The 15,745-nt window shown below is 41.6% G+C and overlaps 1 protein-coding gene across 8 annotated transcripts in view; it reads right to left on the reverse strand.

Annotated features, from left to right (window-relative positions):
- The window catches only part of LOC117537445 (RNA-binding motif, single-stranded-interacting protein 3-like), a 141,132-nt gene that overhangs the window by 79,273 nt on the left and 46,114 nt on the right, over positions 1–15,745 (reverse strand). For all 8 annotated transcript variants that reach the window (XM_034202664.1, XM_034202667.1, XM_034202663.1 and 5 more), the window contains exons 2-3: positions 13,828–14,006; positions 3,641–3,699 (exon numbers count right to left, since the gene is read on the reverse strand). In XM_034202664.1, coding sequence (XP_034058555.1) covers positions 3,641–3,699; positions 13,828–13,979 — 211 coding nt within the window. In that variant the 5' untranslated portion in view covers positions 13,980–14,006. The remainder of the gene's footprint in view (positions 1–3,640; positions 3,700–13,827; positions 14,007–15,745) is intronic.

The following is a 15,745-nucleotide window of genomic DNA, read 5'->3' on the forward strand; positions in this document are numbered from 1 at the left end:
CTCATTGACAAATTTGTTACGATAGAATATCAGCCTTAAAATGTGCCATTCGCTGGACTGTATTCATCACTCAAGGCGCAATCTGTGTTCTCTGAAACTGATGTGCCCCTCCCTCCGGAAAGGTCAAAGGTCAAGTATCAGGGACAGAACACACCCCAGGAGCTGGAAGGGATTCATTGTGTTGCTCAAGGACACTTCAACTGAGTGCAAGCTTGTTGAGTCTGTGAGCAGATGCCTGCCTACCAAGCTGATTGACAGTTCCCCCAATCATGTCGCCACGCTTCCTTTTAATTGAACATTTACATAATGACCTGTACGCTAAAGTGTACTGCTCTCACGTGGATGTTAAGTGATGGCTGTTATTGTCACGATGATAAGCAGATTTCAAGAACAAAAATGAAAATAATTTATCTGAATAATATAATCCTTGTCATTCATGCATTGACCCACCCATCTGTGGCCTTATGATGACACAGTGATGACAATTCATATTGCTCAGTCAGGCCCGACAAATATTCTGCTCGTGAAAGGAGAAAAAAATAAAAACGTTTTATTACGAAGCACACTCCCATGTGAATACACACTCATATGCGCTCATAGACACAGATGGATGCACAGATAAACACAATTACACACACACACGCGCACACACACACACACACACACCTCCCATTTAATCTCCTGAGCTCCCAGAGTTCCTGGCCTTGGGCCATTAGAATGGGCTAACCGAGTACACAGGGAAAACGAGAGAGACGGAAAAAGGGAGGAGTGGAGGGACGCAATGAGTTGGGGGGGGGGGGTTGAGAGAGTGGCAGGCAGAATGAAAAAAAAATTGAAAGTAGAAAAAACAGGACGGGGGGGAGTAGGGCTGAGAAAAGGCGGGAGACGTGGAGTCGGTGAGAGGGAGGGCGCTTGTCTTTGGGAAATGGAAATCCTTTACAATCTAAAGTGGTTTCCTCTCCCTTCCTTCCTCCATCCTGTGCTCTGTGCCCTCTCCCTCCCCTCCAGCTCCCACGCTGCTAACTAGAAAACTGTCAGTGTGTTTAACATTGAGCCCGCTACAAAGCTGAGGATTTTACAAAAGAAAACCTTTATTTTATTTCAGAGAACAAAGCAGAGGATTTGCTTTCTTTGTTCACTGAAATGACAAGGCATTATGAAAAGATTATTCTTAGGATAGGGTTGTTTTTAGGGCTAGCATTAACAACATCTTTTTGGATATATTTACACACAGTATGATTCCAGAGACAAACTTTTCAGGGAAAGGGCTTGAGGGGGTTTTCAAAGTGTTTGAATCATTACATCTCAGCACCCCACACCATTTAGATGAAATAAGACCTTCAGAGAAACTGGGATCATGAGCCTCACATGACAACAGCTGTGCACAAACAGATCGAACACTATCCCTGCAGACTGCAGAGGAAGAAGACTTCATTCATCTACCTGTCTCCTTGTCTCTCTCACTCTCTACCTTTCTTCCGCTGCAGAATCTTCCTGAAAAGCAGAGGCTGTGTGCTAAATCATCAGTTTCAACGGGACCCCCTTCCTTTTCTGTCAGCCCCGGGTTATTTTTACCCCCACCCTCCATCCTCCCAGCCACCCCTCCCTTTCCCTGAGAACTCTCTGTGCCAATTTGTACTCTCTTAGTCACGCTAAGCACTTATCTTGTCCCCACTGAATGCCTCTGCAATCAAACCAACACTTATCCGGTTGTAAGGCATTCTAATGGCCGCCTGATAATGAAACTCCTTTATTGTGAGTTAACAACTGGCTGAGAGATGTATGAAGTCGACATCACAAGCAGTCAAATGGCTGATGAGGGCCACGACCTAAAATCGCCTATGCTGCTTCAACTGCAGATGCTGCATTCTAAGCATTCTGTGCATTAAATAATAAGCATACATTTACAGCTACATGTATCAGTTTGCATGTGTTAAATATTTATAAGGCCTTGTCTGGAGTATATCCAGAGTATAGTGCCAGAACCGGTGCCAAGGATACCCCTATTCACTTTCAAACACACACTGTCACAAACACAGGTTCACTGCTTTGACAGAAAAAACACAGAGATTTAAGATTGTATTTCTCTTATATAAAGGGACACTGTAGGTCTTTAGCAAATGTTACCCATATCACTATAGATCTACACAGGCACAACCAGGATATTCTCTCCATGATTTGTTTACAATAGAAAAACATAGAATATAATCACTTTAAAGCATGCAGATGAAGGTTGGTTTTGGTTTATTTTATAAGCACCACATGGCCTTAGCAATTGCAATGTGCTCTTGAGGTAAAACAGATCATTTGCATTGGTAAATCATACTCAAACAAAGAAGCGTGAAGCCATAATTGGCAAACATAATATTCATGAGCTGGACCACTGAGGTTGTATTGATTCAGGTTTTTAAACTCCATTTTAAGTAACAGCAGTGAAAAGAATTAATGAGTTGAGAAAGTGGAAGAAAACTGATAATTATCACTGGGTTTATAGAATATTCTCCCTTCCCCCTGTGATGTAATGATGTTAGGCATTTCAATACGCTTTCAGAGGATATTTGATCATTTAATGCCAAAGCAGGTGATGGAATCATCAAGTTTTTAAGATGTATACAACTAAAGTGAAAGATTTCTCAGAAGAAGAGTTCATAAAGTTTGTTGAGATAGGCAGGACGGCAATAATTGACAAAAAAAATAGTTTATCTTCGGTAATCAGAGCAGATGAAGTCTTGAATAGCATTAACATATTTTCCTTCGCTATCATCTGACTGGGTATCCCTTCACTCGTGCTATTGAAGCTGATGCTCTGATTGTGTGCTGTTGTCCTAAACCCCTGTCAGCGTACCTTTGAGTACAGCCCCGGCAGAGGAGCAGCAATCATGCTGAACACATGCTCTTGTGTGCCTCTTCAAAAACAGACGACTACAATCATATTGATTAGTGCTTTGTTCAGACCACTCCAACAATCAAGCAGACCCTCATCGGAAGACACTCGAGTGAGCCCCTTTCACCACAGAGACCATTTGAAACATATTGTGTGCTGTTCTCGGTTTTGATTTGGCCGATGACAACAATGCTAACATCTTGATTTCAAAAGCTGTTTAACTCTGAGTATCATTAGGGTGCAATCCTGAAATCATCATCATAGAGAAGTTAAACAAAATCAAGATACAGCAGATACTCTCAGATACAGTAGATTACAGGATCACAGGGTTATTATGGCAGTCAATACCGGTGTGTGTATACAATGCAACACACAGCCTTTCCACATAGCTAGACACATACAGTACTGACTTTGTTCAACAGTACAAGGTATTATAAAACAACTAACTTTGTATTTGATGTCACACTTGCTGTGTTGAAACATTTAAGCCCAGTGTAAAAGCCTATGGGCATTGATTAATTGGGGATGCCAACAATTATAAGAAAAAGGGAGTAATACCATAAAAACCACTCCCCAGGATGCACCAATGGGTCTACTGGTAAGTTCACATGTTAACATTTATTTAAAACTGATTTTTGGTTTTCCAGACTCAAATCTCATATTAGAATCTGCGCTGGTGATCAGAATACAAATGTGTACGGTAACTTCGAAAGGCTTGAGTTAGCCAAAATGAATCAGGGCAATACAATCACTCACCTTTGCATTGATTGGTGTTCTTGTCCAGGATGGCCTTCGTTGATACAATCTTACCATATCTGTAAAAACAACAATGACATATTCTGATTAGTTGTTGTAAAAGTTTTGCTATTTTTAACATCTCGTTAAATAAATGGGTGAGTTTTGTATGAAATCTCAGTCTGACCTATTTTCATTTATTCATCCACTAATTGGGTCCAGAAAAACTTGATTGCAATGATTCTGTTATACAGCCATCCATGGTCCCCAGAGGACGAATCTTTATCGCCTGTCTTTTTACCTAGCGCCACCATGAGGTTCACATTTTGCGAATTTGAGTGAAGTGCCTTGACAAGTATTGGATGAATTGACATTAACTTTAGCAGAGACATCATTTTCACCACAGGAGGAAAGAGAATCATGTTAACTTGTCATCCAGACTGAGGACTGAACGTCGAAGCAAAAGGAATTGACATGCAAAAAATAGAAGCTTTGCAGCATTCAAATGTTGCACTTTTTTGACCAAACTTCTGCAGAATTATTAACATTCCCATCTGCCTCAGATTGGTTTTGTTTTAAGTGCTTGTTATAACATGTTAGCATGCTTACATTCCAAACCAAGACACGACATGTGGGAATATTCTTGCTCTACATCAGAGTGTGTGCATTGTGTGTGTTGCCAAGCTTGCCATATAATTTAGCCAAAAGCACCACTATGCAAAAGTAGAACACAGTAGTTTCTAAATTCAAGAAAGGCTACCTCCTCTGAGAGATTACTTTTTTTTTTTACTTTGAATCCAAGAGGATCAAATAAAATAAAATAAAAAAACTATTTCTCAGACGGTCTGCAAGAGACTCCACTTTATCACAGTTACATTTTTTTTTATCTATGCTTCCATCTATCCATTCAGTCCTTCTCTATTTCAAATCCCCCCAAAGCCCTCAGAACACAGACAGCAACGTCTCATAAATGATGAGTATAACAAGACATATGTGAGGCAGCCAACCCTGCCTGGAGGGCCTATAGGAGAGAGACATACAACCTCCATTCCTCTCAATCTGCTCTGTCAACTCTAACGTCTGTCCGTTCCACTACCTTCCTCTGCTTCTTAAGTTTGACACCTCTGCCTCTCTCGTTGTCTTCTTCCCTTAATCCCCTTCCATCCCACTTCCATTCTCCAGCTCTGTGTTCCCAGAGAGAAGTTAATAATGTTTCTTATCAGCCCAGTCTTTCAGTCTTCCTGGAAAGAGAGGGGAGAAAAAACTGAGAAGGTAGAGAGGAAAAAAGAGACAGAGAGAAAAGGGGGGGGGGGGAGTCTGAGATGGAATGCTTGGTTTGCTGAGATCAGCCTGGATCACTGCATAGCTCTGTGGATGAGACTCTTTAATTAATGTTTTTACACTGCTGCACAATGACTGACTGGCTGGCCGAGAGACAGATTGACAGACTGACAAGCTGGCTGACTGGCTAGCGGACCGGAGTCAGGTGAGGGATGGAAGCGTATTTCCTAATCCCTTTTAGAGAAAAAGAGAGAACAACCAGTCAAAGAGAAATCAGGAGAAGATGCAGTAGGGGAGGTTACTTGCCGAGAGGATGAATAAAATGAGGGGAGGGGGGGAGAGAGAGACTCGGAGGAATGAGAAATAGATGAGGAGAGGGAGAGCAGTCAGTCAAAAGATAAAAAGAGACACTGAAGGCAAGGAGGAAGCGAAGGTAGTCAGGGAGCGATAGGGAGATAGTAAGAGGTGTTTAATAAAGAAGAGATCATTTAGTTGTCACCATCAGGAGAGACTGTCAGGGAGAAGAAGAGAACAGAGACTCGCTCGCCTGCCAGCTTCACATCAAACTCTATTGGGACGGGAGGCTTTGGAAATAAAGACAGACAAAAGGCTTTTAAAGACTGTTATCACACATAACGCGTCAGCTGAGCGCCTTATGATCTTAAAATTGTTAGAGGGAAAACCAATGCTGATTGTGTCAGAAAACAACGTTACATTTTAACACATTTTCCTGCAATTTGAGATATTTTTCAATCATTCTGAAAGCCTAAAATCAAAACCTTGCTTTGGTTTTATTCTTGCAAAGTCATGGCTGGGGTTAAACAAAGTATTTGCCCTGCAGATTGGGGAGTAATTCAACTGTTGCAGAAGAAGAAAAACACTGAAAAAACAAGGCAGGTCTTACCGCCCACACACATACGCAAAGACACACACACATGTGGACGCACACGCGAGGCAACGCATCAGATCAAAAACACTAAGGCGGTAATCACACACATTACACACACCATCTGGCAATACCCAGCTCTTTGTTGACTTCTGCCTCGGTGTGATGCAAACTTCATGTGTGTGTGTGTGTGTGTGTGTGTGTGTGTGTGTGTGTGTGTGTGTGTGTGTGTGTGTGTGTGTGTGTGTGTGTGTGTGTGTGTGTGTGTGGTGTGTGTGTGTGTGGTGTGTGTGTGTGTGTGTGTGTGTGTGTGTGTGTGTGTGTGTGAGTGAGTGAATGTGCCCGGTGACTGCGGTGAGTGAGTATGAATGCATGAAAAAGATCTCATACACCATCAGTGTTTTGGCAGGTTGTTTTTCCCGGCAGAAAAGTGAAACATTTCCAGACGGTTAGTGCAAAGAGAGAGTGAGAAAGACAAAAAGAGAGAGGAACCTGGCCTGACACATTAGTAATCTTGAAAAAAAGATGTTGCCAGTTGTCACAAAATGGAAAACAAACAGTGTGTATATCCAATGCTTCCAAGTTGCTGTGTTGGCTTGTGTGTCATGTGAGATCAATGTGTGACGTCAATGTATAAATCCACCTGTTTATTCTCCAGTTACAATATTTAGCTGGAGTGAAACAGAGAGGAAAGAGGGATGACACCATGGCCTTGGGGAAATGTCAAATTACAACAACACTGCACCATCCAAAATGGTGGCCTTTGTTTCTGAGGTAAAATTACATTTTATCCAGACAGCTGCAGCAATCTGCTACTGTGATGAAGAAATGGAAAAAAGTATTGATAATAGATCAGATGATGAAGTGAGGAAGCAGAGCGGAGCATGGAATCAGAGGAGAGGGAAAGTTCAGAATGTCCTGTTCCGTTTAACAGTCCCAACAGGAATGATTGATTCCAGCAAAAGATGGGGTTACGTGAAATAACATGGACTTGTGCTTGACCCAACGGCAGGGACACAGGAGACACAACTCAAATACTTAACAAAGAAATGCTACAATAATGGTAATGCTACGAGTGTTTTTTTTAATCCATTACTCTCCATTGTGAAATAAACAGTAAGTTAATAGGGGCTGAGTATGTCATTTGTTTCTAATAGATATAAATCATGACTTGTGTGAAGCAACACTGGAGCAACTTTCCAACATGCTTGACAAATTGATATAAACCACAGCTACATCTGTAGTTCCGTAAACTCACTTTTTTTCTTCTGTGATTTATGAAAATGTTTGTATAAACAGAACGACATGGGACTTTCAGGTCTGCTATGTCTATTCCCATGTTATTCCCATCCTTTAACAGTTCCATCAGTATGACATCATTTTTACTCCCAATCCAGATTCCCTGTGCGCACAACTGTGTTTATACCCCAAGATTTTACACTTTTCCTACACTGCTGGTATTTTAGGAATTCAGAGAGAAAACCATATTTGTTCATCTTTAGACAACCCTGCTGAAGGATTTACTTTCTGTTTTAAAGTTGTTTTTTATATCATAAAGTACTCACCCAGGAGTAGCTCTCTATTGCGTTTGGCTTCATAGCACTGCTACAAAGCCAGCAGTACTTTCCCAGAGAAGAGCTTTCAAGACAAGCTAGGTGTCTTTTTCAACAAATGGAAAGTCCTTAGATTCTTTGCCAAAACTCATCTTTAGATTTGTTTTTTTTGCCTTCCAAGATATGCAATGCAAAAAGAACAGACCTCTGAAATTGACAGTATTTTCCAGACTGTCAGGATTCAAGGAAGAATATCAATGTGAAAGTCAGTGCGCCAAATTCTGGCAGGCAGGACACTTTCTGTATGCACCCTGGTTGTGTGCTTAATGTGTGTTTGTGAAGTGTTAATGACAGTCCTCAGAGGGCCCCCAAAGCGTCAGATCTGTGTTTTCATTTCCTTGTGGAGCCCAGTCAGCCTATGGATGCTCACCGTTTGATGTCTACTGAACCACAGTTGCGACACACAAACACTTGCATCATTCCTACATCTCTCCAGGATGTCTGTGAGTGTATACATAATGTACACGTGCATGTTCTGTTTGTTTGTAAGTTGGGTGCTTTCTGTCTAAGGCTGTGTATGTGTTTGAGTGTGTGTGTGTGGGTGTGGGTGTGTGTGTGTGTTTGAGCATACACGCAGGTTGGTCTCTGTGTGTGGTATCCAGTAATTGGGGATCCGATGCAGCTGTCTTGTCTCTAACACTTCCCTCATTTTTCCCCTTCTCTGCCAGTTAGACTCAGACGAGCACAGAGGGAGAGACCGAGGGAGTGCAGTGCTTCAGAAGTCTTCCAATTCATTATCCATATGTTGTTTGAAATGTGCGGGCCCTATAAAGAAATAACGTTTTTGGAATGTTTCCATGAAAGGCTATGAGCTGTGAATTGAGAAGACAGCTCGACATGCTATCTTCTAAAAGAGCTTTCAATTAAGTTTAAATATGTAGCTGCAAGGCACTGTGGTAGGGTGGTGCATCCTTTGGGTGGTTTGTAATTGAGTAGTTACAGAGGAGTCTCGTTATACTTAATTAAGTATAAAAAAAAGTATTATAAGCCCAAATGTGAAGTGATCATAAGGTATTAAAATACAATATATTGAGCAGGGGTGTCAAACTCAAGGCCCGTGGGCCAAATCCATCCCCCGACTTCATTCTATTTGGCCCGCAAGAGCTTTCAAAAAATATTATATGTTTATTATACGGTTTCATGCCACTTTACAGAAGCACGATGTCCGTATACTACATGTCCGATAATAATCCAATGCAAAGGCAATAATGTAATATAAAACATTTATATATATATATGTATATTTATTTAGTCTTAAAGTTACAACCGGCCCTTTGAGTGCAACCTTAATGCTGATGTGGCCCGCGATGAAATTGAGTTTGACACCCCTGCAATAGAGGGTAAATTGAGTTTAAATTAGTCTTATCTCCACATCGCTGGACTTGTATATTCAGAGAGCTGTAGCATTTTGAATCCTAAATATAATATTTCTATCAATGCAATTAGAGTTAAATTATGCATGAATGTTGGTTGGCAAAAGAAAGACATGACTGTTAAACCATGAGAAACGCGTTCATGCTGGTATGATCACATCAGAAGGCAACAGTTTTTATAGTTCAGTGTAGCAAATATATTTGAGTTTTTTCAAGGTTACTTCACAATTTTATCCAATTTTGGAAGTAAATTGTCAAAATTAGGATAATAATTATTTAGTTATGATGACCAGGGAAAGCTTGACCTATGACCACCAATAATGTTTCAGTTTATCCCTTATATTTGTGTCAAATTTGAAGAAATTACCTCCTGAGATATCACGTTGACGAGAATGAGACACCTTACATTTTTTTCATTACGTAGTGTTTTAGTCCAAAACATACTATATCTATATAAAAAATCATTCATATCCAAAAACTGTTAAATAAGTGTGTTTTATTTTTCAAATCTTTGAAATACTACATTTTAGGGAATGTATATATATTTAAAGGGTTCAGGTTTCACATCTATCAGATGCCACCAAAGTGTGGATGTTACGACTGGTGCACACAAGAAAATGATAGGACCCAAATGCACGACTCCAGACAAAAGATGGTTCAAAAAAGGAATTTACTTAAGGTGATTTGCAAGGTATTACAAACACTGTTGGTAAACAAGGACTCCAAAAAATGACTTTACTAAATACTAACTTAAACTCACTTTAGAAAAGATATCAACTGGCTGACAAATAACAAGGCTCGAAACGATCTGGCACTTGGCACAGATAAAACACAGATTAAATACACACACAAGGGGCTCTAGAGGTGCAAACAATAAGGGCGGGGCAGGTAATCAGGTCAGTGAACACACAGGGGCCGTTTCTCAATGTCGAGTAAAACTGCTCCAGAGCCACTATTTCAAGCATACTACGTCATCGAGTGGCGCCGAATCACTGTTGAAATGCCCAGCATATGTATGGGCTCAGAACAGTCTCATAATACACACATGCACACAGAAGGATTCACACTTGTATTTCCGGATCCACACTTGTGTTTTTCAATGCACACACAAATGTGTTCCGTTTCATATACATGTAAATACAATCCAAATACAGAAAAAAGTTGTACATATGTATTTTTGATCCTCACATATTTGTTTTCCGTTTAAAACCTCTGCACCTGCAAACACAAACCGCTTTCTGTGCACGGATCGCTGTGCATTCGTGTGTGGGTTTTTTGAGACTCCCCTGACGGTCACCCGATTCGTACTTGTAATTTTTTCTATCTATAGCCAATCAGATGTCTCCTTCATTCTAAGCCAATCACATGAGCGCGCCCCCACGAGGGTATGATGTCTTGCGTTAATGACACTTCATATACGCATTTTGCGCTGTCCGGTCAGCTCTCTAAACAGAGAGCGGAGCATCAGGTGATCATGCAGAGCTGCGTGTCTCCGTCAGACTCAGCAGCTGATCTGATCTCTCTCTCGTCCGGTTATACTTCACTCGCGTTTATGTCCATATCGATCAGACCCAGCTCTACTGATCGGCCTTTATAGAGATTATTTGGATTTTATTTACATGTATATGAAACGGAACACATTTGTGTGTGCATTGAAAAACACAAGTGTGGATCATGAAATACAAGTGTGAATCCTTCTGTGTGCATGTGTGTATTATGAGACTGTTCTGAGCCCATATATATATGCTAACACGCAAGCCTCCTCGACATTGAGAAACGGCCATGGTATTGGGTAGGAGTCGAACTACCTGAAATGAGAGAGGAGATTACCAAAGTAAAACAGGAAATGACAGACAACAAAAAGGATTAGCAGACGCGGACTTGACAATATTAACTAAACCGAGAAATAATACTAATACAAATAAACAAGGATAAAAAACTAACAAATCTGATGAGACACAACAGTGGAGCACATTGACAGACAGACAGACAGACAGACAGACAGACAGACAGACAGACAGACAGACAGACAGACAGACAGACAGACAGATAGATAGATAGATAGATAGATAGATAGATAGATAGATAGATAGATAGATAGATAGATAGATAGATAGACAGATAGGGCTGATAAATCAGTGGTTAGGGTGAGAGAGAGAGACAACAAGTGTGAGTTAAAGCGGGTGAGCGAGAGAGAAATTGCCCTTGTGCTCCGCTTTAGATTCCGCTCACGTTCTGCTCTGTCCCCAGACGTTAAAAGTGTGTCCATAGTTTTGGCGACCGGGGGAGTGATTGGAAATGTCAGTGACAACAGCACTTTTCACTGACACCTCTGAGAACTGGCAACAAGAGACAGAGAGATGAGGTGGACAGCAGGGGTTGAGGGGGTGGAGGGAAGGGGAATGGGGAAGTAGACCGACCGGAGAGAGACGAGAGATGAAGGAGGCCGCACGGACGTGACTTAGAGGAGAGATGAGACGAGGGATGAGAGAGATGACGAGAGACAGAAGAGAGAGGAGGAGAGTCGAGAGAGAGACGAGAGAGAAGAGAGAGATGAGCGAGTATGTCTGAGAGGATGGAGGGAGGGAGGGAGGGAGGGAGGGAGGGAGGGAGGGAGGGAGGGAATGAGGAGGACAGAATAGGAAGGGAGAGGATGGTACTGGTGGGCGGCAAAAAAAGCCACGCTTGGTAACAATAAGTATGAGGATGACATTGAGTTTAAAGAGTGTGTGTGTATGAGTGTGTGTCAGCGTTAAGGGACTGTCCTTCTGTTATTCATTGTAACTGTGTGCATGAATGAGATGCCGGTGTGTGTGTGTGTGTTTGTGTACGTTTGTGTGCATGTCATGTCAGTGAGTGACAGGAAACTGCCATCCAGTCGGTTTCTGAAAGCCGGGGAGAGTTGGAAAGTCAAGGCAAAGACCGCTGGCCAACACAAAGACCCCCCCCCCCCCCCTCCCCAACTGACCTTTCCTAAATGTTACTGGCCACTTGGCACACTGACTGGGCCTCTAATGAAACTTTTATTGGCCCCCATTTTTCACCCTGTTTCTCCAGAACGCCTGCAGGGCAAAGCTGAAATACAACAGGCTTGAACTGCAGCTGACACGCAGAAGGGCAAGTTATGGAGTGTGCGTGTGTGTGTGTGTGTGTGTGTGTGTGTGTGTGTGTGTGTGTGTGTGTGTGTGGTGTGTGTGTGTGTGTGTGTGTGTGTGTGTGTGTGTGTGTGTGTGTGTGTGTGTGTGTGTGTGTGTGTGTGTGTGTGTGCGTGTGTGTGCGTGTGTGTGTGTGTGTGTGTGTGTGTCATAGTCTTCACATTTAATTGTATCCACCTTTTTCCAATATCAATTACATAAATTATAAATGTTGATGAGACCATTTGTAGCCGTTACCAGCAGAATATTTAGAGCTATATATCATTCTCCAATTACATTTGATAGCATCAGGTAATAGCTGGAGGCAAACAAGACCCTCTCTGGAAAAAGCTGGTTTATTGTTTGCATTACATTCTGCTCTGTTTGTCCACACAGGGACAATTGGGAATGAAATGTGCTGGATCGACTTTAAACACCAAGGATGAGAAGTGCCTAACAGTTACTGCAGGATTCCTACACCATTCACCATTGTATTATCAGGACGCACAGATACTATTTGCTATATTGCTGTGAGGAGAATATTCTAGGTTCATTTCAGCAGGTTAGTTGTAATGTGTCCTCAGCATTGACCTGCTCAGCCTCACACCCTTAAAACTGATCTCTGAGCTGTGACTAGTAATGAGAGGTTTACATATTTTGGTATCAGCTTACTTTCTATCTAATTTGGCAATAATGTACACACAAAGGCAGACGTTAGCACACATATGCCCAACTTGCACAGAATACTGTGAATACTTATTACTGAATATTTGTCAGTATTTTGCAATTATCGGTGACTTCAAGAATAAAAACTTAAAGTAAATTGGTACCCTCTGGCTTTCTGCTATTTTATTCCTGAGAGATTTTAGGGAAATCAATGTTTGAAGTTTTGAATCGATTCAAAATTGTACAAGATTATTGAAGGAGCATACATTTATTTTGTTCCCCAACCTTACTATGGCATTTTCATCTTATTTAGGTCCCCCCCCCCATCATTCTTAAACAATCCATTTAGAGCAAATTCAAATATAATAATATAATCCATCCACTTAAGCACAATGTTTTTAAACTGCACTAATAATCTATCTGCACACAGGTTATGCCTAAATGTTTTATTCAAACTCAATTGTAAAAGTCATACCACAGTGTTTTTGTGACATGCTGTTTCCAGGGTGAACTTTCAATCTCAATGTTTATGGAGCAGTGGGACATTCACAGCACAAACTGAGTATGACAATCACTGCTGCCAGGGTTATAATACATATTTATAAATAATAAATATATGCCTTAATCAGCTTCAATACCAATCATGCAGATCTGTTTTACTGGTATCCCTAGGTAGCATTAACTACATGCAATTACATTTCTATTCAGCCAATTTAATGTTACTTCCATTTAATAGAAGGAGTGGATTGGCCATGCAGTAAAACATGTGCATGTCTTTTAACAAGAAATGTCCAGAAGCATTAGCAGACATTTGAAAGATTAAGGGGTTTTCATTTTCTGCAAATGGATGCATGTGTCTGTCCATGTGCAGTTCTGTGTGTGTGTGTGTGTGGTGTGTGTGTGTGTGTGTGTGTGTGTGTGTGTGTGTGTGTGTTGTGTGTGTGTGTGTGTGTGTGTGTGTGTGTGTGTGTGTGTGTGTGTGTGTGTGTGTGTGTGTGTATGACCCAGTGCCAAAGAGAGCGGATGGGTTAGGCCCAGCTGTGTTGTGTTTTTTCCTCTGAGGAAGCACAGGGGGGTGGGCAGAGAGGTCAAGAGCAAACTGTTGATACTCATTATAAACTGCTGTTGGAGTCACGCACAACTAATTACCACAAGCTGAAGTGAACGGAGCAGGAACGAAAGGAGCTGAAGGATGCATGTGCAGAGCAGGACAGGGTCACATGAAGTTGAAGAGAAAGAAAAGACTAGAACTCACGGCTGGCAGAGTTTGATGAGGTCCTGGTCGGTGGTGGCAGGAGGCAAGCCTCGGATGTACAGGTTGGTCTTACTGAGTTGCTCCATTAGCCCACCTCCATGACATCCTCCATGACCTCCTCCTCCTGTAGTGCCAGGGCTGGGCGGAGCCATGGGCTGCGGGGGAGGAGCATAGGACTGCTGTAGAGACAGAGAAAAAATGGAGGAAAAAGGCACTTCAGGTCAATGTATATTTTCACATTTCAATGCCAAAATAATCACCAATTTAATAATTCCCCACTTGTCACATCATCTTCCTGAACTTCCTACGGCAAATCCCAAACCAATATCTTGATTCAACAGGAAGCAAATCTCATTAAGGAAGCAGGACGTGGATGATTAGTAGTGTTTATTATGATCATGGTACTGAGTGTTACTTTGGGTGCTTGTATCAATAACGCTGACAGGCTGTGCTGAATCTTAGCACAGATTTCTCCAGTTTTCATTTGTATCAAGCCATTTGCGGCTTTATTAAATATAAAGAGCTTTACAAAGAGTTGCTGGACAGATGGCTTTGAGCGTGTGTCCTGTCAGTGGTGAGTGTATTTGAAGTTGCATCAGCTATCTTGACAGGTATTTAAGTCTAAAAATGAATCTTAAAATTGAACATTTTAACTTATTCTCCAATGCAAACAGAATTGGACACATTTGTATTGATACCAGTGATCTTTCTACTTCAAGGTATTGTAACATATTTCTTAAAGTTTACAATACTGCATTAGGCACACTTGCTCAAAGGGTCAGTGTGAAGGATTGAGGGGCATCTAGCATTGCAGTTGCCGATTGTAACCAGCTAAAAAGCCCTCTGTTAACCCTTCCCCTTACAAGACTATGCTAATAACCCAGGAGTGCAAAACCATGGTAAGGGACCTTACCCTCGCTCAAATGCCATCACACTAATTTAGAAGCACTGACATTCAGGGGTATACTAGCATTACTGCAGTTTAACAATAGTGATGCAAGACTTCAGTGACAATGAAAACATGAAAGAGAGCTAGTGTTTGGTTTGCAATTCTGAAAAGTGTAAAGTAAAAACATAGTGGTGCAACATAGCAGTATCCATGCAATAAACCTGCTCCCTACAAAGATGGGCTAAAGGGCTAACTCTACGTTTACAAAAACCAAACCAAAAAGTTTCAGGTTCTGCATCACTGAAAATACAAGTTAAAATAGGATATCCCATTTCTGATAAGAGATCCCCTAAATACTACACACTGACCTGTTAAGCAGTTTCTGTCAAACATCTCGTTATGGGTGAATAAACCAGGCTATCCAGTTTTTTAAATCCAGGCCGTCTATCGCCCCAACTTACTCAAACGTTTCCTATCAGCCTCCACTGTCCAATTACTCAGTTCACTGCTGACTTAATAAGATGACCATTTCTGGCAGGGAGAAAGGGCAAAGCGGGATTAATGAGTGTTTGGATGAAGGGTTCAGAGTGCACTCCCAACCGTGCCTACATGCCCGCTGCCTTAGGCTAACTATTAGGTGAAGTTTAGAGGAAGTAAACAAGCCTGATGGTTCATATGACAGCAGCGTTCTCACTTTGTCTCATTCATGTTCAGAGAAAAACCTCCCCACTGACATCTAGTTCCCTACAGTGGGACCAGTGCTGTGCTGTGTGCAAGTTCAACAACCGCTGCAGTTTGAAATGATCAAAGACAGGGAGAGAAAGTGAAGCGAAGGGATAGAAACAGGTGAGATAGTGAGAGCGTCTTCTTAGAGGTATACTGTATTTGGCGGATGTGTGTGCATATGTGTGTGAGATTGCTAGTAAGCGTGTTTGAGCCTGTTTGTGTGTGAGTCGGTGTTTGTGATAATGACAGGTTGCCAACGCGCAGCAATGTGTAGCCTGAACCAGCTCTGATATTAATCCATTA

The sequence above is a fragment of the Gymnodraco acuticeps genome, unplaced genomic scaffold, assembly GCF_902827175.1.
Source record: "Gymnodraco acuticeps unplaced genomic scaffold, fGymAcu1.1, whole genome shotgun sequence".
In the NCBI taxonomy this organism is placed as follows: Eukaryota; Metazoa; Chordata; class Actinopteri; order Perciformes; family Bathydraconidae; genus Gymnodraco; species Gymnodraco acuticeps.